The sequence below is a fragment of the Caretta caretta genome, chromosome 15, assembly GCF_965140235.1.
Source record: "Caretta caretta isolate rCarCar2 chromosome 15, rCarCar1.hap1, whole genome shotgun sequence".
NCBI lineage: Eukaryota > Metazoa > Chordata > Testudines > Cheloniidae > Caretta > Caretta caretta.
The window spans coordinates 2,636,345-2,661,531 of NC_134220.1; the positions used below are offsets into that span (position 1 = coordinate 2,636,345).

The following is a 25,187-nucleotide window of genomic DNA, read 5'->3' on the forward strand; positions in this document are numbered from 1 at the left end:
GGTGGGGCAGGGGTGTGAGCCCTACGAACAGCACATCCGCCCCCAGTGCAGCCAGCCAGAGACCCCATCCGCACTGCCAAGGTAACCATGCTGTGGGCAAGTGGCCAGGTTCCAGTATGGCTCCATCCCCCGGTGGAGATGGGATACAATGGGCTTTAACTCTGTCCCCAAATACACTAAAGCCATGAGCAAGGGCTGGGCCCTTCTCAGCAGGGTGGGGGGCGAGTTCCAGGCCTCCTAACTTGGCAGCTGTTTGCCATGCGGATGGGACTAGACTCAGCCTATGACCTAAGTTTGCTGGGTGCAAGCACGTATGTGCTGATACGACTGACAGCTCCAGACAGTGCAGGCCTTAGAGCCACGTCTTGCAGACACGCCAGGAGATCAACGCCTGCAGAGACAGCCGAGTGAGCGGAGACCAGCGCTTTGCTCTGTACATCAGCCTGTATCACACTGAGCCACGTCACCCTGGCAGTGCAAACGCCCCTCCTCGACTGTGCTGTCCTGTCCCATCCCCAGGGCCCCCAGCATGGCACACTCACCTGGCTACCACCTCGTTATCGACTTTGACGATGCAGTAGGGGTCACTGGTGCCAGACCTGGGGAGGGAAACCAAACAAGCGGGCAGATTAGCATTGGTCCCGGCGGTGTCCGAGCACCTCCCGCAGGCCTCTGCAGCCCTCCAGGGTCACCAGGGCGAGCGCTGTTTGCAGCTAGGTACAGTGGGCGGCTCTGGTTGGAGGCAGGTATAACAGAGCATGGCACAGGCAGCCGGACGCTCTGCCTTGGTGGGGGGGAGAGGGCTTCCATCAAACCCGCTGCTTCCCTTCATCGGGAGGCCTGACCAGGGCGTGGGGTAGCACTCCACTCCCAAGGGAGCATCAGGATTAGGCTGACCTGTGCCCTGGCCCTTTAGGGACGGACGATCTGCTGGGCCCCATAAGAGGCAATGCATTGCATCAGGACAACTTCCACTGCCCTGGCATGGCCCCAGGGAAAGCACAGCCAGGCAAGCAAAGGCTCCCTTTCCCCACTTCCCATCCCCCAAATCCCCTTCCCCTCCTTCTCCCCCCTCCTCCCCCCGATGGCTCTGTGTGGCTCTTCACATCCTCTGGTGCCCGGCCCGCCAGAGACAGCAACGCTGCCTTCCAACTTGGGCCTCCATGCCGTGCTGCCAAGGATCACTACGCCGGCTACTGCCAACAGAGCCCTGGGAATGCACAGTCCATGCCCCCAGGAGCTGGCAATCCAGCAGGGCTGACTGTGGGGAACCTTGGGTGAGCCAAAGGCTGGAGCTAACTGGCAGGTTTCTTTGGAGTCTCGCTCATTGACGTCGGGATCACATGGAACTAAAATTCAAAGTGATCTTGATAAATTGGAGAACTGGGCTACAGATAACACAATGAAATTCACCAAGGACAAATGGAAGGTGCTACGCTTAGGGAAGAGAAACCAAACGCACAGATACCGAATGGGGGATAACTGGTTTGGCAGTAGCACTGCTGGGAAGGATCTGGGAGTTGTGGTGGATCCCACCCGCAATGTGAGTCAGCAGCGTGATGCTGCTGCAAAAAAAGCAAATGCAACGTGAGGCTGCATTACCAGAGGCGCAGCATGCAAGTCATGGGAGGTGATAGCATGGACACTGGGTAGGCCTCAGCGGGAGCACAGCGTCCAATTTTGGTCACCGCTGTATAGACAGGATCAGGGGAGGCAGGTTTGTCTAATTTCTGGTGGTGCCCAGAATGGGTCCAAGTCCCACGTACACCTCCCCCCCCAAAACACACACCTGCCTGCCTAAGGCTCTGGGGTGGCGTTTGGGTGCGGGAGGGGTGTGGGCTCTGGGAGGGAGTTTGGGTGCTGGGTGTGGGCTCTGGGCTGGGGTTGGGGTGCAGGAGGGAGTGAGGGGTACGGGATCTGGGAGGGAGTTTGGGTGTGGGGTGCAGGCTCTGGCTTGGGGCAGGGGGTTGGCGTGCAGGAGAGGGTGAGGGGTGCAGCGCTTACCTCAGGCGGCTCCTGAAAGTGACCCGCACACCCCTCTGGCAGCGGTTTCTAGGCGGGTGGGCCGGGGGGTCTCTGCACACCGCTGCCTGCAGGCACCACCCCCGCAGCTCCCATTCGCCGCAGTTCCCGGCCCATGGGAGCTGCAGAGTCAGCGCTCAGGGCAGGGGCAGCGTGCAGAGACACATACCCCCAGGGCTGCAGGGATGTGCCGCCCACTTCCAGGAGTGGCACGGAGTGAGGGCGGGCAGGAAGCTGCCTTAGCCCCGCTGGCTGCCAGTGGTGGCGGGGGGGGCCAGAGGCCCCTTGAGCCCTTTTAAATCGCCCGGGGGTGGCAGGTGGGGCTGGGAGATGCTCTGGGGGAGGCACGCAGGGGCGGCAGGCGGGGCCGGGGGAGACACCCGACCCCAAACATTGGTGGAGCCGGGCTTCCGGGCCCTGAATATTCCTGGAACATAGGCACCACGGGCCCATATAACTCGCCGGCCCTGGACAGGATGTGGAGAAACTGGAAAAGATCCAGAGGTGAGTGACAAAGATGATCAAAGGGATGGAATGCAGCCTTACGAGCAAAGGCAGAGGGAACTGGGTATGTTCAGTTTGGAAAAGAGGAGATTAAGGGGGGACATGACAGCGGACTTCAGGTACTGAAAAGGCTGTCATAAAAAAGATGGAGAAAAGTTGTCCTCTCTTGCCACAGAGGGCAGGACAAGAGGCAATGGATTCAAACTACAGCAGAGCAGATTTAGATTAAATCTCAAGAAAAACTCCCTAACTGACAATGGAACAGACACCTAGGGAGGTTGTGGAAGCTCCTTCCCTGGAGATTTTCAAAAGGAGGCTGGAGCCGTCTGTCTGGGATGGTTTAGACCCAAACACTCCTGCATCTTGGCAGGGGTTAGACTAGACGACCCTTGCGGGCCCTTCTAGCCCTCTGGCTCTAGGGTTCCATTCTAAGGAGAAGTGACCAGAGGCACCTGAGCAGAAGCCGTGGGTCCAGGGCATATTGGGGTGGGCGGGGGCAGCACAGAAGAAGGGGCCAAGGCCTGCATGGGGAAGGGTGCCAAAGGAGCATCTCATTCACTTGGGCCAGCGCTCAACAGGTTCCAGGGCAAGTGCTTCCCCAAACCCTCGGGCCTGCAGACTCGAACAGGAATCCCAGAGGAACTGCTTTCTGCATGGTAGCTGGACCTGGCTGGGATCAGGACTGGATACAAAAGTTTGGATCTAGAAATGGACATGGCTTCATAGGGGGAGTGAGGGGTTGCAAGGAGGAAGAACGTTTTGGCGGTTAGCCAGTGGTCCCCCATTCCTAATTAAGACAATCCCTGGAAAATCAGGTAGGGCAAGGCCCTGAGACACACTGGGGAGTCACTGCTCTGCCCTGACGGCCCTCAGTTGCTCAGGTTTGGCTTCAGCCCCGGGTGGCAGGGCTCAGGGCCCCAGGCTTTAAGCCCCATGCAGCGGGGCTTTGGCTGTCTGCCCTGAGCCACAGCAAGTCTAGCACTGGCCATGCTTGGAGGATCCCCTGAAACGAGCTCACGGCCTCCCAGGGGACCCCGGACCACGGCTCTAACCCCAGCCTGGTCAGGGAATACACAGCAGCAGCCAGAGAAAGCTCCTATAAAGTCAGCATAGCTCCATTAACCTTGTGGGACTCGCTGGCTGAGATCTAACCCAAGGGGTTAGATTTGTTCATATATTCTTGACAGTTACTTTCTTTCACACAACTTCCCTCTGCACTGATCAGAGATAAGAAGGGACTTTATCTCTCTCAGGATTCATCTTTTCAGTGAGTTTCAAAATTCCACAAAAGGAGAAAATAAGCAGCATTGGGACAATTGGCCTCAGTTAGGAGGTGAATTGTAGTCAGTGAGGAACTCACCTGACAAGGCAATGTAAGGCTGCCGATGGACCAGCTCACTTACTAAACCGAAGCTGCCATGTTTTCCGTGTTGCACAATCAAACTCAGAATTTGTACAGATTTTTGACAGTTGATTTCATTATAACTCATTCCCCTTAACTCTGACCCATGAGTCTTTCTTGTATGTGTGGAAGTTGGCTTGTTTTCATCCTAATGTTATTTCAAAGCTGTTTAATGTTAATGTACAATGCAACTAAGGTGTGAATTTTTAACACAAGGGTTGTGGTGGAGTCTCCATTACGGGCAATTGTTAAATAAAGACTGAGGTTTTTCTAAAAGATCTGCTCTAGTTCAAAGAGGAATTATTGTGGAGAAGTTCTATGGCCTGTGTCATATGCAAGGTCAAACTAGATGAGCACAGTGGTGCCTTCTGGCTTTGGAATCTATGAGTCTGTGAAATATAGGGCATAATCCTGCAATAATCCATGTGTGGGAATATCCCTGCAACTCTGGGGAGCCCCTTGACTTTAGTGGGACTGACTCATGGAGTTGCCAGATCTCATTATTTTATCACCAGGTGTCTCATGATATTGGGGTTTTTTTCTGGAAATCCGCAGCTCCCAGAGCCAGGTGATGGGGACACTCAGCTTTCTTTTTTAAAGTGGTACTTTTCTAGCAGAGGAGCAGGGGTTGGACTAGATGAGCTCCTGAGGTCCCTTCCAACCCTGATCTTCTATGGTAGGAGAGCTGGGGACACAGCACTGGCGGTTGAGGGGATCCAGCTATGGAATGAACTTCTGGAGATCAGGCAAATCTGGAGTCTCACCATTTCTAGGAAAAGCTGCAAATCCTTCTTTTTTAAAAGACCTTTCCCCCTTAAGAATGAAACTCACAACACTGACTCCCTTTCTATCCAAAAACCCGCCACCACTGGCCCTCTCACCAGGCATCCACAGGATCCATGCCACAGCCCCAGCTTTGGAACGGTCTCTAGGAGGAACCTCTCGCCATGCCAGACCCCAAAGGGGCTCGCTCATCCTCCTGGGTAGGCCACGCGACCTCACTGCCTCCTTTGACTGAACCTCTGGGGCTCAGCACACCAGGAGCTCTGTTCAGCAAGTCCAGCTGAGAGAGAGACTTGTCCACTCTGCAGGGATGAATGCACCTCACCAAACGTTTGCAAGGACAGTGCTGTCCCAACAGGCGGGTTTATTAGTCAGCTGGAACCCAGCCTAGGCAGGCCTTAGATTAGCACAGCACAGCCCATGCCGGTTAGCGCACAGCTGCAGCGAACCCCACTGGTCAAGCTCTGTGTCTCTCTCGGTCCGATCTGTCAGTTCCCAGGCAAGAGAGTCCCCACCTTCCTCCAGCAGCCATCTCTTATCCCCCTACCTCATGCCTTCCCAGGCCTTTGTTTTCGAGCTGGGGTCTTTGCACAGCTTCCCGGCGGAGAGGTGGGGAAATGCGTCCCCCTCTGGGTTGTGGATTAGTAGGTGTCAGTGTCCTGGTGACTGGCTTTTCCATTGTCTTCTCAAGGCCTCTGCCAGTCATTTTTTCTTTCAATGGCCCTTCAGGCTCAGACAGCCAGGCACCATTCATAGCTATGGCCTTGTCTACACTACACAGCTCTGTTGACAAAAGGCAGCTTTCATCGACAAACCAGTGAAGGTGCATGCCCGTGTAACTCCGTGTAACATGCCCTCCTGCCCGTGTAACTCCCCTGCTGCGCCAGTGTAATAAAACCGCCTCGACGAGAAGCACAGAGCTTTTTGTGACAACGTTAGAGAGATGCAGTGTTAGTGTGCTTGGTTATGTCACCCTAAGTGACCTCCAGGCAGTGTCCCAAAATGCCCATCATGACCGCTCTGGTCAGCAGTTTCTACTCTGCTGCCCTTCAGCCAGGTACACAGGCATGTGCTCCTTCCCCTTAAAAGCTCGGGGAATTTTTGAAATTCCTCTTCATGGTTGCTGGGCCTGGACATTGCATCTTCCCAGCTGACCATGCCGGCTTTCCACAGCAAACGCACTCCTGCCTGGAGTACACCAGAGTTGCTGTGTCTGTGGGGAGAGGAGGCTGTGCAGTAGCAGCTGATCCTGCCCTAGGATCTTTGATGCCTACAAGCAGACTGCTCATGGCATGGATGAGAAGGGGCATGACCGGGACGCAGCTGGGCTGTGCCAAGATAAAGGAGCTGAGGCAGGTGTACCAGGAGGCAAGGGAGGACAACTGTCTCTCTGGTATGGCACCGAAAACATGCAGCTTCTACAAGGAGCTGTAACCACCCTTGGCGGCGACCCCACCTGCACCGCCAAGGGCCCCACAGATACTTCAGGGAGACTGGAGACAGCAGCCAGTGGAGTCAACCCCGAGGATGAAGTGGTGGATGAGGAGGTCCAGTTGGAGGAGGACGTGCAACAGGCAGCTGGCTCGTCCGGTGGCACAGCGAGCCAGGACCTCTTTTTGACTCCGGAGAGGTCTAGCCAGTCCCAGCAGTCCAGCTCTGGTGTGCCTGAAGCTGGAGAGGGAGCTCCAGTAAATACTCATTTTTCTTTGATAGTGCATGATTTACATGAGGTAGAGGTGTTTTGTTTTTGTTTTTGTTTTTTTTTTTTTGTTACATGGTGCACCTGGGAGAAGAGACGGAAATTAACACTAGGTACTCTTTGCATCTCCTTCATATTCCCCGGTACAGTTATGCAGTGGGGGCTCTGCAATCCTCTGCCAAAGGTTCCTGCTGTTTCTTACCCCATTGTAGGAAACTTTGCCATGCCAATTGTGAATCACTTGTACAGGAACCAAAGCAGGACATGGGCAAGCAGCTTTCCTTATCCTCAGTAGTGTGATTTCAACTTTCCCTGCCTCTGGAAAATGGTGCCAGTATTCAGAATAGTGTCCCCAGGTGTGTGTACTGATCCCCTTCTGAAACCACCCAGACCCTGTCTCATCTTGCACCCCTTGCCCCAGGCTGAACTCACCATGTTTAGTGCTCTGGCTGTGCTGGCCAAAGGAAAGTGAGAAAGAGGTGTGTGTAACTTTTATGATTCCATACTGAGTGAACACACAATACTGACTCTCTGTGTTGTTTCTTTTACTTCTGCAGATGTTCCTTTGAGGGCCAGCTCCTACGCACTGATGGAGTACCTCCCTCAGATAAGGAGGTGAACGAGGAGCAGTAAGGAGGACATGTTTTGGGAATTTCTGCAATCGTCAGATTAGGCTGATAGTGAGCACAGAGCATGGAGAGAGACAATAAACTACAAATGGATAGCCAGGAGAGGAGACAGGGCCAGGAGAGGAGACAGGGCCAGGAGCAGATAATAAAGCTCATGGAGGACCAAACAGAGATACTGAGGTCCCTGACTGCGCTGCAGGGGGAACATACGCGTGTTCAACCCCACCCCCCAGCCCCCTGCTTGAAACCCATACAGAACTGCTTTCCTTGCCCTCCCAAACTCCCCATACACATTCCTCTCACATCCCCAGCCTCTTGCACTCCACCCCAGGGACATTTGTTTAATAAAAATTGAGTCTTACAAAAACTGTGATTCTTTATTGGTGACCTACACAGGGTAGTGGCAACAGAAAGTCAAACACAGTGGCAGACTACCTGGCTCAATTCATTACAGAAAGACACATTACTGGGGCTCACTGCGGATGATACTAAACTGGGAGGAGTGGTAGATACGCTGGAGGGCAGGGATAGGATACAGAGGGACCTAGACAAATTGGAGGATTGGGCCAAAAGAAATCTGATGAGGTTCAATAAGGATAAGTGCAGGGTCCTGCACTTAGGACGGAAGAACCCAATGCACAGCTACAGACTAGGGACCGAATGGCTAGGCAGCAGTTCTGCGGAAAAGGACCTAGGGGTGACAGTGGACGAGAAGCTGGATATGAGTCAGCAGTGTGCCCTTGTTGCCAAGAAGGCCAATGGCATTTTGGGATGTATAAGTAGGGGCATAGCGAGCAGATCGAGGGACGTCATCGTCCCCCTCTATTCGACATTAGTGAGGCGTCATCTGGAGTACTGTGTCCAGTTTTGGGCCCCACACTACAAGAAGGATGTGGAAAAATTGGAGAGAGTCCAGTGAAGGGCAACAAAAATGATTAGGGGTCTGGAGCACATGACTCATGAGGAGAGGCTGAGGGAACTGGGATTGTTTAGCCTGCAGAAGAGAAGAAAGAGGGGGGATTTGATAGCTGCTTTCAACTACCTGAGAGGTGGTTCCAGAGAGGATGGTTCTAGACTATTCTCAGTGGTAGAAGAGGACAGAACGAGGAGTAATGGTCTCAAGTTGCAGTGGGGGAGGTTTAGGTTGGATATTAGGAAAAACTTTTTCACTAGGAGGGTGGTGAAACACTGGAATTCGTTACCTAGGGAGGTGGTAGAATCTCCTTCCTTAGAAGTTTTTAAGGTCAGGCTTGACAAAGCCCTGGCTAGGATGATTTAATTGGGGATTGGTCCTGCTTTGAGCAGGGGGTTGGACTAGATGACCTCCTGAGGTCCCTTCCAACCCTGATATTCTATGATTCTATGATTGTCAAAATGCTGTTTCAAAGCCTCCCTGACTTAAATAGTCCCCTCCCACCCTCAACCTCACTTAGCCCCTCTGATAGCCCTTGTGTTTGGCTGCTCAAAATCAGCCACCACGCAATCCACCTCCATGCTCCACCCCTGGGGAAACTTTTCGCTCTTGGCTTCACAAATGTTATGCAGAGCACAGCAGGCTGCTATGAACATGAGAGGTCTAACCTGCGAAAAAGACAGTGAACCTTTAATCTGCTGAACACACATTCTATGGGCATTCTGCACCTGCTTAAACTATTGTTGAAGTGCTCCTTGCTGCTGTCCAGGTTTCCGGTGTAAGGTGTCATGAGCCGTGGGAGTAAGGGGTAGGCTATGGGTCTCCCAGGATCATTATGGGCATTTCAACATCCCCCACTGGAATCTTTTGCTCTGGAAAGAAAGTCCCTGTATGTAGCCTTTTGTACAGGCCAGTGTTCCCGAAGATGTGTGCGTCAGGCACCTTCCCTGACTACCCCGCATTGATGTCAGTGAAATGACCCCGGTGATCGGCAAGTACCTGTAATACCATAGAGAAGTACCCCTTTCTGTTGATGTACTCTGTCACAAGACGGCCTGGGGTCAAAATTGGGATATGCATGCCATCTATTGCCCTGATTCAGTTAGGGAATTCCATTGCTGCAAAGCCATCCTCTTTCACACATATTTCCAAGAGTCACAGTCCTTCGTAGCAGGAGGCGATTAATGGCCCTGCACACTTGCAGGAATGCAAGCCCCACGGTGGACTTCCCCAACTCCAAACTGATTCGCAACTGACGAGTAGCAGTCTGGAGTTGCCAGCTTCCACACAGTGATCACCACTTATTTTTCCACTGTTGGGGCAACTCTCATTTTGGTTTCCTTGCGCCATGGGTGGGGAAAGGGGTAGCGAGCTCTGCACACAGTTCAAGGAAGTGGCTTTGCGCAGAGAAGAGTTCTGCAGCCACTGCTCGTCGTCCCAGACGTGCATCACGATCTGATCCCACCACCCAGTGCTTGTTTCCCGAGCCCAGTAGTGACAGTTCGCTGTGCGTAGCTGATCTGTGAATGCTAACATCAATCTTGAATTGTTTCTTTCCATGGCACACAGGAGGGAAAGCACCATGGATTCCTGTTCGGAGTCACAGCTCATGAAATACTGCAGGATTAGCCATGTTGCATTCATAACACTCATGACAAGACTGGAGCGTCGTGCAGGATCCATGCTTTTATGCCTTCCATCTCTTCCTAAAGTTCACAGGGGCACAGGGCCCGCCCACAACATTTTGGAACCTGAGGCGGGGAGCTCAAATGACGTCCCCATGCCCCCTTGCTTGGGCCAAAACTTTGAAAGGTCTCAATTCTGCCTTCTTCCTGTTCTACTCCTCTCATGGTGCTGCTCTATTCCTACCCCAATAAAGGAGAACTAACAACTTAAAATGCCTTGTTCAAAAATTTTAAGTAACACTTAACTTTCAAACACCTGAACAGCAAATGTAACTTTTCTTGTCTGCCTAGTAAACACTGGCATTTTTATCTGTTTGAATAATCAAAGTGGTGCTTTCCGTGCCTTCTTGGTTGCAAAGATTTGCACTGCTTCCAGAAGGTCCACAGTCTGGGCCAGCTCATGCTCTGTTGAGATGGTTGCAAGGCTGATCAGCCTCTCCTGTGTCATTGTGGAGCATAGATGTGTTTTTATTAACTTCAGCTTGGAGAAGCTGCGTTCTCCACTGGCAATTGTTACAGGAAGTGTTAGACGTATGCGCAGAGCAACAAAAGCATTTGGAAAGAGGGTGGTCATCTTATTTGTGCACATATATTCCAGAACAGCCTTTGGAGTTGATCCTGCTGAAATGTATCTTGAAAGGGCTCTCGGTTCATTACCTAAATCACTCGCATCAATATCGCGCATGTCATCATGTGTCATCAACACTGTCTCTAGTGTCCTGCATTGCTGGTGTAGGTCTTCTTCAGGTATCGTGAGGAGTTTGGGAATATCATACACCATCCCAAATATCCTGCTGTGTTCCTTGAGCTGCATGAAACGTTCTTCAACTGACTGTATTGCACAATCTAGCACCTGGTTAAAAAGTTCAAATTTGAATTGTTGTTTGGGGTCTTTTATGGGATTATCCCGTGCCTTGTAATCAAAATGTCTTCTTTTTCGGTGACTCTTGTATTCTTGAATGGGTGGGAAATAGCTTCAGTGTGAAGTTCCTCTGCCAACTTCTGTGCACTCTTCAGAACATTTTGAAATCCCTCATCTGACCGGTAAGACTGTAGGTATGACTTTGCTTTGTCCAGTTTTTCCATTGCTCCAGATATATCAAGGTCAACATCTTGGAGTCTCTTGCTTACAACATTTATTTCAAACACTATGTCATGCCACAACACTAAGCCACACAGAAATGTGAAGTTAGGTATGTTTCTGGTGATTCCATTTCCCTCTGCCACTGTTCTCCCACGAACAGTTCCTGTCATAGCATTACCCTCTATTTTGGCAACTATGGCATCATCTAGCTTCCGAATTTGGTGTTTGATAGGCTTTATTGCCTCCACTCGACTTTCCCATCATGTGGCACTCAGTGGTTTCAGTGTCAGAGAGGAAGTTCCCAGATATTGCTTCAAAATTTGCCATCGATGAGTTGATGCAGAGAAAAATACATAGATGCTTTGAATTACATTAAAAAATTCAGCAGCCTCACGAGAAGCTGATGCTGCATCACTGACCACCAAGTTCAATGAATGAGAACCTGCATGGGACAAAAAAAGCTCCAGGGTTTAACTCTCAGATCCGTGTCTGTGCTCCTCTGTTCTTTCCTCTCAGGTTGGCACCATTATCGTAGCCCTGATCTCTCATGTCAGCTATCGCTATTCCCGTATCTTCCAGCTTTTTAAGAAGCAAACTTGTCATACCAGCTCCTGTAGTACGATCAATGTCAATAAATTCTAGAAAATGCTCTGACAGTCACCATTGCAGGGACATTTTCACTAGGTTCTGTTGTTGTTACAAAACGCACCATTAAAGTCATTTGTTCCATATGGCTGATGTCAGGTGTGCAGTCCAGAATATCAGAGTAATCTCTTGCTGACTTCAGATTTGCCACAATCTTCTGTTTGACTTTTGTTGCCAGTAATAGTATGATCTCATTTTGAATGGTTTTTCCAAGGCACTGGTGTGTGTACATTTCTTGGGTGGTGGCTCTTCTTAGATGCTCCTGGAGTACAGCATCAAACTCAGCCATCAGCTCCACAATTTTAAGGAAGTTTCCATTGTTTGGCACATACAGCTGATCTGAAGTGTCATGCAGTGCTAGGTTTTGGGTCGCAAGCATTCTCACAATACAATGAGCCTTTTCAGAACGTTTTGCCAGTAAAGAGACTCAGATGCAATCGTCTCTTGATGCTGATCATCTGTGGTGGCCTTTAACCTTAGTCTCATCTCAAGCTCTTTCCACCTATGGAACGCTCTCTGGTGATTTGCTGCCTTCTCATGGCATGCCAGATTTCTAGCCAGATTCTTCCAGTCCTTTGTTCCTGTAGAACCCAATGTGGCTGGAACATTAGACTGGAAGAGTTGGCAACAAAACCAGTATGCAGCATTCTGGGTTTTTGAGTACACAAGCCATGGCCTCTCCACTTTGTCACCACTGGGGATTTCACACCAGTAATGTGTTGGATGGAAACTTCTATTTTCATTGTCTTTGGGGAACATGAAGTTTTTCACTTGCTGTGGCCCACGCAGTACAAGGAAGTCCTTCAGGCTACAGCTCAAGTGGGTCCACAGTCCTGGATCCTCTAGACTTAAGGAACTAAACTCAGCAGCAGCAGTTTCTTGCGTCTCCACCACACTCTTCTCTGATCTACCATTTTTTTCAGGAATGTGCATGGCCACATCCATTTGAGATGGAGATACGAATGCTACAGTAGCTGCCAGGTCACCTGCACTCTGACTGACTGGAAGATCAGGCATCTCCTCACCACTCACATCCTCACTGGGGCCGGAAGGCTCACCGTGAACATTTGTGTCTCTGTATCTCAGGAGAGCTCCTTCCTGCTTAGATAGAAAAGCTTCCTTTGCTTGCTTGCTTTTACTGAATGCTGCCCCAGAGGGGAGTTTTCTTCTTTCACTCATGGCTGCTATTCTGGGCCAGTGATAGTGGCTCTCAACACTCACTTGAAGGGGACAAATAAGCAGGCTGGTAGCAAGCCCTGAGTGAGGGAAGATGTCAGCGTCTTAAGGGCCTAACTGGCTCCTACTACTTCAGTTGGCTGCCTGTTCTCCTCAAGTGGGTTCAGGGAAGCAGCAGGAAACAGGAAGCTCCCTGAGAAGCTGGGGTTAATCAGTCCAGGCCCTGGGGGGGCTAGAAAGGTACATAAGAGTTTCCTCCTCCTCTCTCCCCTTGCAGCTCCTGCTGCTTTCTGTGATTCCCTCTCCCCTTTTCTCCGGCCTGCCTGTTCTGTCTCTTGTGCCCTCCTCCCTCCAGCCGAGCGCTCCCCCCTCTCTGTGCATCTCCTGCAGAGAGAATCCAGATGCACCAGCAGCAGACACCGTTTTCTACACTCGGGGTCCTAGTGGCGCCCACCCCCCGCCCAAGTCTGGCACCTGAGGCGGCTGCCTCAGTTCACCTCAGGGTAAGGCCAGCCCTGCAGGGGCAGTTGAAAAACAGCACAAAACACAGTCGGAAGCCCTTGGAATTATGGTATGGAAGAAAACTGCATCGTGGGGGTGGTGACCCCGTCCCAGGAGGCACTGTGATCCGTTCCCAGTGTGCCCAGCGGGAGAAGGTGGAGATTTGCACAGTGCGATAGCTACCCATGGCACACTGCTCTCCCTGTTGGTGCTAGAGCACCAACACAAGGAGCGTTGTGTGAACATGCACAAACCATGCAATCACAGTGGTTTACCATCCTCACTGTAACTTAAGTCGGCTTAACTCTGCAGTGCAGGGATGGCTTCAGTCTCTGCAGTGCAGGGATGGCTTCAGTTGGCTTCAGGGCTTGTTTACACTCAGAATGCCACCGCAGCACAGCTGCTCTGCGGCAGCGCTTCCCTGAAGACACTCCCTCTGGCGACACGAGGGATTCTCCCCTCGGCGTAGGTAATCCACCTCCCCGAGAGCTGGCAGCTGAGTCAACGGAAGAATTCTTCCACCATAGAATCCTAGAAGATTAGGGTTGGAAGAGACCTCAGGAGGTCACCTGGTCCAACCCCCTGCTCGAAGCAGGACCAATCCCCAATTAAATCATCCCAGCCAGGGCTTTGTCACTGTCTACACAGGAACTTAGGTTGGCTTAACTATGCTGCTCAGGGGTGTGGATTTTTCTCACCCCACAGCGACATAGTTTCTAGTGTAGACCAGGCTTTAGCATGCTGTGAGAACAAATAGTCCTCCTTCACACCCTGCCAGGTAGCCATGGAAAATATAGGGGAAATCAAGGCATATCTGGGGTCATAAAAATATTACAGAAGATTCACAATTTATCACCCCCTTTTACCCAATAAATCTCCAACACTGACCCCCCTTTCTGCCCTCAAACCCCAATACTGATATTCCTTCCTAACAAGCCCCTACCAAGGAACCAACAAAAACTTTGAAACAAGTCAACCTAACACACCCAAACGTTCAGATACCGTGGTGATGGGCCGCAGGATAAAACCCTAAAGGTTTGTCTGCATTGTGGGGATTGCAACAGTGCAGCTAGGCCATACTAAGCCCCTAGTGCAGACGCAGCCTACGGTGACAGAAGGCGTTTTCCATGGCTGTAGGAATACTGCCTCCCCGAGTGGGGGGAGCATTCTTCTGTTGACCGGGCTGTGGCTACACTGAGGGTTCGGTTGGCATAGCTGCATTGCTTGGGATTTCACACCCCTGAGCAACATAGCTAGGGGCTTTTCTCTACTTGAATTGCTACAGTGACACAGCTGCAGCACTTTAGGGTAGACACTACCTGTGCCAACAGAAGGGCTTCTCCCTTTGGCACAAGGAATCCACCTCCCCAAGAGGTGGCACCTAGACTGACGGAATTATTTCACTGTCCTAGCACTGTAAACATGGGGACTTAGGGCATCTTACCTACAGCGCTCAGATGGATTTTTCACACCTCTGAGCAACATAGCTGAGTGGACCTAATTTCCCGTGCCAACCGGCCCTATGTCAACCTTAAGTGTAGACCAGGCCTCAGATAGACAGGGAGGTTTTGTAAATGTCATTGTGTTAATTCTCTTCTCACACCAGTTTCACTGCATAGCCCCTGGTTCCCCACTGCCCTCCCCTTAGCCAGGTATCTGGAACCATGCAAACTGTGGGTGTGCTGCATAGTATGGTCAGCTCCAAGCTTTCAAAAATCATGAGAATAAGCAAACAACCCCCCCTTACATTTTTGGGGGTGGTTCTAAGTTGCTTTGTGCTTCTGAGCTGCTAGGTTGCGCTGTCACTATGTTGACAAGCTTTTTTCCACTACTGTCAGGGTTCCTTCCCCACTCTGAACTCTAGGGTACAGATGTGGGGACCCGCATGAAAGACCCCCTAAGCTTATTCTTACCAGCTTAGGTTAAAAACTTCCCCAAGGTACAAACTTTGCCTTGGCCTTGAACCCTATGCTGCCACCACCAAGCGTCTTACACAAAGACCAGGGAAAGAGCTCACTTGGAGACGTCTTCCCCCAAAATATCCTCCCAAGCCCTACACACCCTTCCTGGGGAGGCTTAAGAATAGTATCCTCACCAATTGGTTACAAAATCATCAAAGACCCAAACCCCTGGATCGTGGAACAATGGAAAAATCAGTCAGGTTCTTAAAAGAAGGATTTTATTGAAGAAAAGGAAAGGTAAAAGAATCACCTCTGTAAAATCAGGAAGGAAAATACTTTACAGGGTATTCAGACTCAAAACACAGAGGAGCCCTCTCTGGGCAAAACCTTAAAGTTACAGAATAAACCTCCCTCTTAACACAGGGAAAATTCACATAAAACAAAAGGTAAACTAATCCACCTTGCCTGGCTTACCTAGGCTGGTTGCAATATTGGAGACTTGGATTGGGATGGGTTGGAGAAGATGGATTTCTGTCTGGCCTCTCTCAGTCCCAAGAGAGAACCACCACGTAAACAAAGAGCACAAACAAAAGCCTTCCCCCCCCCCAGATTTGAAAGTATCTTGTCCCCTTATTGGTCCTTTGGGTCAGGTGCCAGCCAGGTTAGCTGAGCTTCTTAACCCTTTCCAGGTAACAGGAGGTTGCCTCTGGCCAGGAGGGATTTTATAGCCCTGTACACAGACAGGGGCTTACCCTGTCATGTGTAGTTATGACACCTACCATGAAGGATAGAAACTGATTTTCCTTTTTAAATGAAAGTGTCTTCTTACATGACTCCAGAAGCTGGGGCTTGAAGACCCCCGCACCCCCCCCTGCCAAATCCAAAAACATCAAGTATCGTGAGAATTGACAAAATCAAAATGGCTCCCAAATCCAAATGATGGACTTTGTACCCACTCTGCTGACTTCCCACTGGTGTTAACACCCACTAGGAAATGGGGAGTCGAGCGCTCAGACTGCAGGATGTAGCGCCCAATTTACAAGAGTGTATGCAAGAGGGGAATAAGCCCACTGTTGGTTAGCAGCCCAAGAGCTGGGCTACACTAGACAATTAGATTGCCCCAGCTATGTCGCTACGGGGTGTGAAAATTCCACACCCTTGAGTGACACAGTTAAGCTGACCTACGTCCCTGTGTAGAGAGCACTAGGTTGACGGACGAATTCTTCCGCTGATCCAGCTACCACCTCTGGGGAAGGTGGATTTACAATCAGGACGGGAGAACCCCTCCTGTTGGTGTAGGTACTGCCTACCCCGAAGCACTTGCAGCCGCATAGCTGTGCAACTGTCGCCTTTCAAGTGTATAGATGGAGAGATATGACCTGGGAGCGTGTTTACCCCGATTTACATGGGAATAAATGGCCGTGCAAAGGACAGGCAGTGGACAATGGACCTGCAGATTTTGGAATACAAAGAACAGTCAGCACAATTGATAGTGAGATCGAGACAAGGGAGCCTGCCCATTCTCCCAGTCCTAAACTGCAGCTTCAGTAACAGGGGAGACCATTTGGGGAGTTAGCATACAGACCTAGCTGGGCTTTAATCAGTGCAGAAACTGCTGGTGAAAAGTGCTCATGCACCAAAGACCTAATGTACCCCAACGGAGCTGCATCACCTCGGTGCCGCAGTGGCCTTGAGACTTCATGCCAAAACCCAGGTCAGAAGGAGTTTCTCCAGCTCGACAATGGCAAGTGTCAGGGTGCTCTGCTTCGGGGTATACGGAGAAATGTGACTAGTGCGTGTGGCGTTGTACATCTCTCTGCTGCCATCCAGCCAAGGAGCACGCACACGCCAAGCTTTGGACAAGTCATTCAGCCATACTTGCAGCCTCCCTTTGATGTAGGGCAGTCTCATTACCTCTCTTTTACATATGGAGAAACTGAGGCATAGAGAGGGGCAGTGACATGAGCAGAATGACCCAGTAGCCGTGCTGGGAATAGAACCCAACTCCCAGCCTCCCCATTCTAATTACTAGACATCACTGCCTCGAGTCAATATCATCCTAGCAACATCTGCACACCAAAGATGCAACATGGGAGCCAAGCATTGGGCAGACACCTGGGGAAGCAACCCATCTCCTGCTCTGCCTCTGGGAGGGGATCTGAGAGCACCCGGGGAGTGCCACTCTGCGATGTATCACCGTGCTGACACCTGCCAGCTGCAATCCCATTATTTATTGATCGATATCAATCAGAATGGATAAGTGAGAACAGTAACTCGAGCTCAGGATGGAGACTGCTGGACCAAGTCATATTTTCCCTTCCCCACACCCAGCCCAGCTCCAGAGCTAAAATCGAGCAGCAGGAGGCAGTGGCCTCCCATCAGTGGAAGTGACACACGCCTACAGATGGGACCCGCTGCCAGCTGCAGATCTGGGTTTGGTACGCAGGTTGCGGGGTCAGGGTCACCCCCGTAGTAACTCAGGCAATTTGCAAAATTCAAATAGGGGTTCACATTTCAACCTTCAGATTTGGAAGAGTGATTCTGACCCAGGCCAAAATTAACCAAGGGACAGGAGAGTGCGAAAGAGCAAGCCCAGAATTCTTATTTGGACATGCACCTGGTCGCCTCCATCCTGGACTTGTTCCTGCCCATTTCCTCCTCTCCTCCCTGGGAGGCAGCCTGGGCGTCCCCCAGGCCACCCTGCATGGAGGGGGCGTCTTGAGCCGATAGGCTGGCTCGCCACAAGCGAACATCTACTCCTGCTAGCCAGGAGCCCCCCCACTACCCTCCCCGCCCCCAGGCACGGGGCAGCAATCGCTGAGTGCCTCAGTCCACGGGACTGCAGCTGGAGTGACCTGCCTGGCAATGGAGTCCAGGCATCAGGCAGGCGCTTCCCGGGGCGGCGAGAGCTACTCGGCACCCCAGGCACGCCTCCCTGGGGCCAAATTCCTCACCCAGCAACACGGGGCCGGCCGGGGAGCGGCACCCGGGGGTTGCTCCAACCCCGGCCCCTGCCTCCGCCAGCCCCGCCCTGAGCTCTGGGCGCGCTGGGACCCAGCGGAGCGCCCCTGCGGACGGGACATCCCACAACGAGCCCGGGAGTCCAACTCACACATCCTTGGCAGGCAGGCTCCTTCCTTCCACCACTCTGAAATGCAGGGACGTGTTCCGGGCCATCCCCAGCCCAGCGAGGGTCGCCCCACAGCGGGGTCTGTTCTCAGCGGAGGGGCTGATCGTCCCCGGCAACCATCGGCGGCGGCGGACGGGTCGGACCCGGGGGGCTCTCGGGGCTCTGTGCCCTGGGGCGCCCTGCTCCTGCCTTGGTTCTGGCTTCTGCCTGGCTCTGATCAGCGCAGCAGCTGGTTTAGACAAAAATCAAGTCTCGCGTAGAAACGCGTCTTGCCATCGCAACGCCCGGCAGGTGAAACCGACCAGCCAGTGCCAAAGCCTCCGCTCGCTGTGCCAGGCTCGCTTCAGAGCTCGCACGCTGCTTCTCTGTGCATGCCCGGCATGCAAGCAGGCTGCCTGGCTTGGCTCTGCTGCCTGCCCGCCCGCCTCTCCTCTCCTCTCCTCTCCTCTCCCCCCGCGCTGGTCGCTGCAAGCCGCGGGAGCCGCTGCTGCTCGAGGAGAAGAAAAGCTCTGGCCGCGACTGAATCGTGTCTGCAGCCACCGGTTGCTCGGGGAGAGCTGCGCCCCCTAAGCAGGCGGAAGCCGGCAAGTGGAGCTCCCCTGCCTCCTAGCGGCAGCGAGGGGGAAATGCGCCCTTCCCAGCCAAAGGGGGAGCAGAGCGGGGGCAGCTGTGCCCTTCTGCACCCTCCTGTGTTAGCTTCAGTGAATTCACATGCGCTTCAAGCTGCCTCAGCCAGCAGCAGCCTGCAAACGCGCCTCTCCCTCACAGACTGGGCTTGGCTCACTGCACAGAATCAGGGCTCGTATTCCAAAGGCTGGGGAATCACCCAGGTTTAAAATGACAGGGCCAGGTTGGTAGCAGGACTGCACACTTCCACCTCTCTGCCCACTCACTCGCCCCACTCCTGGCCTGCAGTTTGCATGGGGACTGCGCTTGCCATCACACCAGCATTTTGCCTGGGTGCTGGCAGCCAGCAGAGAGATTGAGACACGCTGGCACTGTACTGATTACCCTTGAAGGGATTAACAAAATCCCAAATGCCACCCCAGCCTGGAACAGCAGAACACTCATTAGCTCTTCCCATCCCCTCTTGGGTTTCACTGGGCACTGCCTAACTCCATGCCACTTCATCTCACTTTCCCCCCAGGGATCTCAAGCTGCTTTATAAAGTCTAAAAAAGCCGCACAGCCCCTCTGTGCAGTATCAGTATCCTGGATTTATCCGATGGGGAAACTGAGGCACAGGACGAGGCCATGACTTACCCAAGGTTACCCGCCAGAGCTGGGAACAGAACCCAGGTCCCCAGCTCAGACCTTATTCAAAAACTATCCTCTCTGCAAGAAAAAGGGGCCAGTTTCTGCCCTTGGTTACACTGGAGTCATCCCAGCAAAGCTCTTCCTGCGTTAACAAGGAGTTGCTGAGGACAGAATTTGGTCCAGAAGGGAGGAAGCCCACGTCTGTTTACTAAAGAATATGGCTACGCAGCCAGTGATCACATGGGCACCAAAAGCTTTGGGGGGGGCGATAAGCTCGCTCGCCAGTGATGACACAGATGGAATGTGCAGCCTTAAGGACCTAGTTGGAGATCAATCCGGATGGCTCTCGATCAGCTGAGATTGGCCATGATGATGATGGAGGAAGTTCAGGGATGTATGTACGAGGGAGTGGGAGGGTTATTACCCTTGGTGTGCACCGTCCCAGTGTTTCCGCAGCTCTCTCACAGCCATACGCTCTGCCTCTGCACCTGATACTCATAAATCCACCAGAAGAATAGCTCCTCTGCCCACCTCCACATTCCCACTCTGCCATCTGCCGCGTGTTGGAGCTGAGTGATGACAGGTGGACTCTGCCGGTCTGATTCAGTGCCAGCTTACCCCGCTGTAAGTGAGAAGTAACTACGGGCGTCCATGGAGTCACGCTGGAGTGCAGCGGGCCAGGGGAGAGAATCAGCCCTGCGTCTCAATGTAATTTTTATCTCTTGAATTCTTCCTGCCCCTACATCAGGTCTGCAAAACTGGGGGGATGTTATAAGAGTGTGTGCTGGGAATGGAAGCTGGGTAAATAGGCAGCTTCTACAAGTATCCTCTCAACAGTCTGATCCAAAGTCCATTGGAGTCAATAGAAAGGCTCCCACTGGCTCCAGTGGGCCCCAAATTAATACAGGGCCAAGGGTCACGGTGGCAAATTACACCAGTGGTCAGAAACCCAACTCTGCCAGGGACAGATCAGCCCAACAGAAGTTCATATCAATCTTGTCTGTAATGCAAACCCTGATTAAGGAACCTCCTGCCAAGCCTTGGGGAGACCTTAATAAATACTAGAAGAGCTGAACAAACTCCTACCCCTCTGTCCCATAGATTTCACTGTCATTGCTGATTGCTAAAGGGACAGATCGTCCCCTCCCATGGGGGCAGGAAACCTTGAGAAGCTAAGCTGGTAGAGTTTCTCCTCAAGGAAGAAGGACAGAGGGGCTGTGAAGGCTGCAAGGGGTGTAGCGGGCAACCCCAAGTCTCTTCTCTGCTGCTGTGACCCAGAACAGACTTCAAGAGACCATGCCTGGAGCCCCCAGGCATCACCATCTGTGTTGGTCATTCTGGGAGCCAGAGAGAACCAGAGGGTCTGTGTGTCTCTAGCAGCCTTAACAAGCTTCCTCCCTCCCCTTCGTATTTGTAACAGCTGAGTCCATCGTGTCTTCCCTATCCCAAGGGGCATTTGGGATGCAACTCTCCCATCCCCACACATCACCAGAATCCATGGGGATGGGTCCTGCTGAAAGGCTTGCCTTCTTTTGCTGTCAGGGTCCTGTCCCACCCTGACAGCATGGCTCCACTGAGAGTCCCTCCCTACAACCTCAGCTGCAGTCTGATGGCAGGGATCAGGCTCACATATATTTTTGCCTCCGTAGTACTCCTCCAACTATTGAATTAGGCTTGGCCCCTTGTACTACAGTGTGTAGATCTGTGAACTGGCAACCCCCTGGGTTTCTGTGTCCTGCACTTTTAAATTGCTAAGAACTCTGTCTTTGGAGACAGCAGTCGTGTTCCTGTGAGAGATGCACACACTGTGCTCTCTCTACCTAGAGAAGGTATTTAGACTCAAAACACATAGCTGTTCTTTGTGTATGCCTGGACTAAACGCACTTAACTTATTTGTCTCCCTACTGAATTCCTGGAAGACAGCCGTGGATGAGTTTTCATTGTCGGTCAGTAGCCCAGCCCAGTGATTTCCCAATACATTTGGCACATTCCAGCTCACTACCATGATAATACAGCACCTTAGATTGGTATGCCACTGTATAACTACAGCTATCCGGATATGAAGAGATTATAACTATTTACACACAGGTTTCAGAGTAGCAGCCGTGTTAGTCTGTATTCGCAAAAAGAAAAGGAGTACTTGTGGCACCTTAGAGACTAACACATTTATTTGAGCATAAGCTTTCGTGAGCTACAGCTCACTTCATCGGATGTGAGCTGTAGCTCACAAAAGCTTATGCTCAAATAAATTTGTTAGACTCTAAGGTGCCACAAGTCCTCCTTTTCTATTTACACACAGATATCTTGCATCAGCAATGATGCAGAACAAAACAGAGCAAAGTCTACAAATGGGCAGCAGGTGCCATGTGAGAAACTGACAAATCTTTCTTTCAAAATCAACTCTTCCAGATTGCATTTTATGCTCATTGCAATTCGCACTGTAATTAATTATGACTAAGGACCCAAGCATGAAACAGGATGTTTGTTTCTTAGTTCCTTTCCTCCTGCTTTATATTCCTTTCCTAAAGTCAGAGAGCCAAATTCAGAGATGAATCTAACCTGGAGTCATTTAGGCTCTGATTCTCAAAGATATTTAGGTGAAATCAATGGGAGTTAGGCACTTAAATACCTTTCAAAATTTTGGACCTTACTGTTCCTGTCAGCCCCGATCCCCAGCATACAGCTCACATCTCTAGGTTGCTGTAATGGACCCAGCACAGTCTACTTGTGCTGACAGTCTTCCCTACTGCAGTTACAGGGATGCCAGCCACTGGAACTCTAGTTAATAAAAAAGAAAGTTAATTGTTTCATTGCACCGGATCTCCCCCCTGCCAATTTTTGTGGCTTTATAAATCACATTTTCTGTTTTAAGCAAGTTTTGTATTTCCCCATTTTCTAGATGAAGGACACAGACGTGAGATGAAATCACCAACAGCAGAACAGTCCAGGGCATTCCATGCAAAGACCCAGATTCTCAAAAGTGGCTACCAATCCCAGGCCCCTTCTTTGGCAGTTAGGAGCCTAAATACCTCTGTGGATCTAGACCTGAGCTCCAGCAACTGCAGCAGGAATCCACAGACGCTCCGGATGCCCAGAACGTCTGACAAATCAGACTCCGATTGAACCAGGTTGAGCACCCCAAACCTGCGGCCTTTTGTAAGCACGCCAGGCGACCAAAGTGAAATAAAGGCAGGTTTCCAGTGGAAAGTGTCTTTAACTGAGACAATCCAGTCATGAGAAGGCACTGGATGATCAACGCAGATAAAGATTTGTGCGTGCAAGTATGCCATGTAATACAGAACAGGGGATGAGGATTCCTTAACATGTCACAATGTATAAGCAGGATGGGTTCTAAATCAAACAAACATTCTCCAGGTGTAGAAATAGTCTTTAAAAGCAATCAGCGAACAGCGCTCTGCATTTTTAAGATGGGCTAGGGATGCAGCCATAGACCTGCGATGAGTCAAGAACAGGGCTCGCCCTGGTCCATAACTGGGGCTTCTATGCCTATGGTAATATTACTGCTACTAGAGATTAATAATAAATACCAAAGCCAGCAGTGCGCCAGGCTTGTTAGTTTGTCCCAGTGATTTATGGGAGGAAGGCCAGCCCACTGCTTAAGACACTAGGCTGAGAATCATAGAACCGTAGAATATCAGGGTTGGAAGAGACCTCAGGAGGTCATCTAGTCCAACCCCCTGCTCAAAGCAGGACCAACACCAACTAAATCATCCCAGCCAGGGCTTTGTCAAGCTGGTCCTTAAAAACCTCTAAGGAAGGAGATTCCACCACCTCCCTAGGTAACCCATGTTAGGATATAGATATTCAGGCCTGTCTGCAAAGGCCTGTACTTTAAGAATTTAGGTGTATTCTTATCACTTGGCTAGTTCTAGAGGTATAAAAGAAAGAATCAAAATCACTGTCTGCTGGTGTAAGGGCCTTCTCTTACTGTGACAGTCTGAGGCCCTGTTCTTAGGCTAAGGCCTTTGGCTAAGCAGCAGAGGCAGCCATAAGCTAGGAAGCGAACAGTCACATCCTCACATTCCAAACTAGTGTTGGGGACACTGGGGCATGGCCACTAGGTAACTCGAGGGGATAAAAAACCACACGTGTCAATAAAGCCCCCTTGCACTAGGCCCAGGTGTCCTTGGCCCCCCTCCTGCCTGAAGGCACTCGCAGCAGCTCTGCATACTAGGCCCAAGTGTCCTTGCCCCCTCACCCCCCCGCCTGGAGGCATACACAGCAGTTATACTAAAAATCTGCAACAATATGTTGCAGAGTCAAATTGCCTAAAACTAAGCAAAGCCAGACAAAAAAAATATAAAAAAACAATGCTAAATAAAGCAGCTTTATATATAGTTTAACAAATAATACAAAAAACCAAAAAACTAGCTGGGAACTAAATTGGCTAGCTATATAAATACTTGGGGCAGCTTGCTATTAAATAAGTATACTAAAAAAAAAAATGTATAAAAAGCCTGTGTAACTTAAGTGAGCTGTAGCTCACGAAAGCTCATGCTCAAATAAATTGGTTAGTCTCTAAGGTGCCACAAGTACTCCTTTTCTTTTTCCTGCTCTGTGTACAGGATTTGAAATTCAAATCTCCCTGCACCTTTTTGAAGCTTCAAATAAACTTTTCTGCTTCTCCACCCCGTTGTAATTATTGGGTGTAGCACACCGGGTAACGAACCAACTTCAGCTGTTGTTTAGCCTCTTGGCACTGGGTGCCAGCAACAGCTTTTGGCGTCCCTGGGTGGGCAACGAGGCTTCAATTTAGCCTTGCCCGGACTCCTCCTGGAGGTCGAGGATTGCGGTGAGAACTGACGCCCAGCGCGCACCGGTGAATTCATTGGGGGCCTCGAAGGAAACGCAATTTAATCGACCCCGGAGGGCACAACGGTGCAACGCACTCATATAATAAAAAAGCAGTTATAAACAGCGGTAAAGAACCGGTCCCTTAAACATGGGGAAAAAGCAGCTGCAAGCCACGGTGAAGAACCGGTCCCTTAAATAAAGTAGGAAACCTTTTAAAATCCGAATTGTATGCTCTGTTAGAACCTGGGGATGCCCAGAGTTACCCTGTAGGTATGGGACAGGGACAGAGCTCAGGGGTTAGGGCACGCTGTACGCCCCTAAAGTGCATTCTAGCAAACTAAAAGGTATTTAGTGCAAATCCAATAACTAAAAGCCAATTAAAATAATTCTGTACAGTTAACTGGCCTCAATATCAACTCAAAAAACAAAAATAGTAGCCACCAAAAAGGTCAATTAATTACAACACAATCCTCCAATTAGTTTTGTTTTGTCAATAAATGGGTAAATAAAATAAATATTTGTATGCACAAGCGTTTATAACTTTAAAAAATAAAATAAAGCTATAATTCTGCAAAGTTATAATTTAACTCCAACTAGTTCGGTAGTAGCTAATGTTAGTCCCCAGACCCCCACCCCCACTGTAATGGCAGAGCCGGTGTCCCCTTCGGCCCCCACACCCCCACCGTATAAGGATAAAATGCCTCAGGTTACAAAAATTGCCCCCTCGGTGGGACTCTATCCTTTGCTTACCGAAACTGTTGTGGCTTGCCCAGGGGCAGACAGACGTCAGGCTACCACTATGCAAGTTTACACCCATGTGCCATTCAATCCAATAAACTTAGCAGCTTTTAAAACACAGGCTAAAAAATTCTCAACAAACGCAAGCAGGTTTATTTCAGTCTTTAAGGGGTGCCTCAGTAGTCACAAGCCAATTAAAATAACTGTAATATCCTCCTAAGAACCCTGTTGTCTGAGGTGGAGAGGGATCAGGTTACAGCTTAGGCAAGGGGAGCGTCAGCGTTCAAGCGAAAAAAAAAAAAAA

At 50.8% G+C, this 25,187-nt stretch overlaps 1 protein-coding gene across 2 annotated transcripts in view; it reads right to left on the reverse strand.

Moving 5' to 3' along the window:
• RASAL1 (RAS protein activator like 1) overlaps window positions 1-18,654 on the reverse strand; it is a 111,317-nt gene extending 92,663 nt beyond the window's left edge. The window contains exons 1-2 of one of the 2 annotated variants that reach the window (XM_048822240.2): window positions 18,057-18,654; window positions 543-599 (exon numbers count right to left, since the gene is read on the reverse strand). In XM_048822240.2, coding sequence (XP_048678197.2) covers window positions 543-599; window positions 18,057-18,121 — 122 coding nt within the window. In that variant the 5' untranslated portion in view covers window positions 18,122-18,654. Of the gene's footprint in view, window positions 1-542; window positions 600-4,809; window positions 4,969-18,056 lie in introns of those variants that run through there. The other variant, XM_048822241.2, reaches the window with a different exon arrangement.
• Between the last annotated feature and the right edge of the window lie 6,533 nt (window positions 18,655-25,187).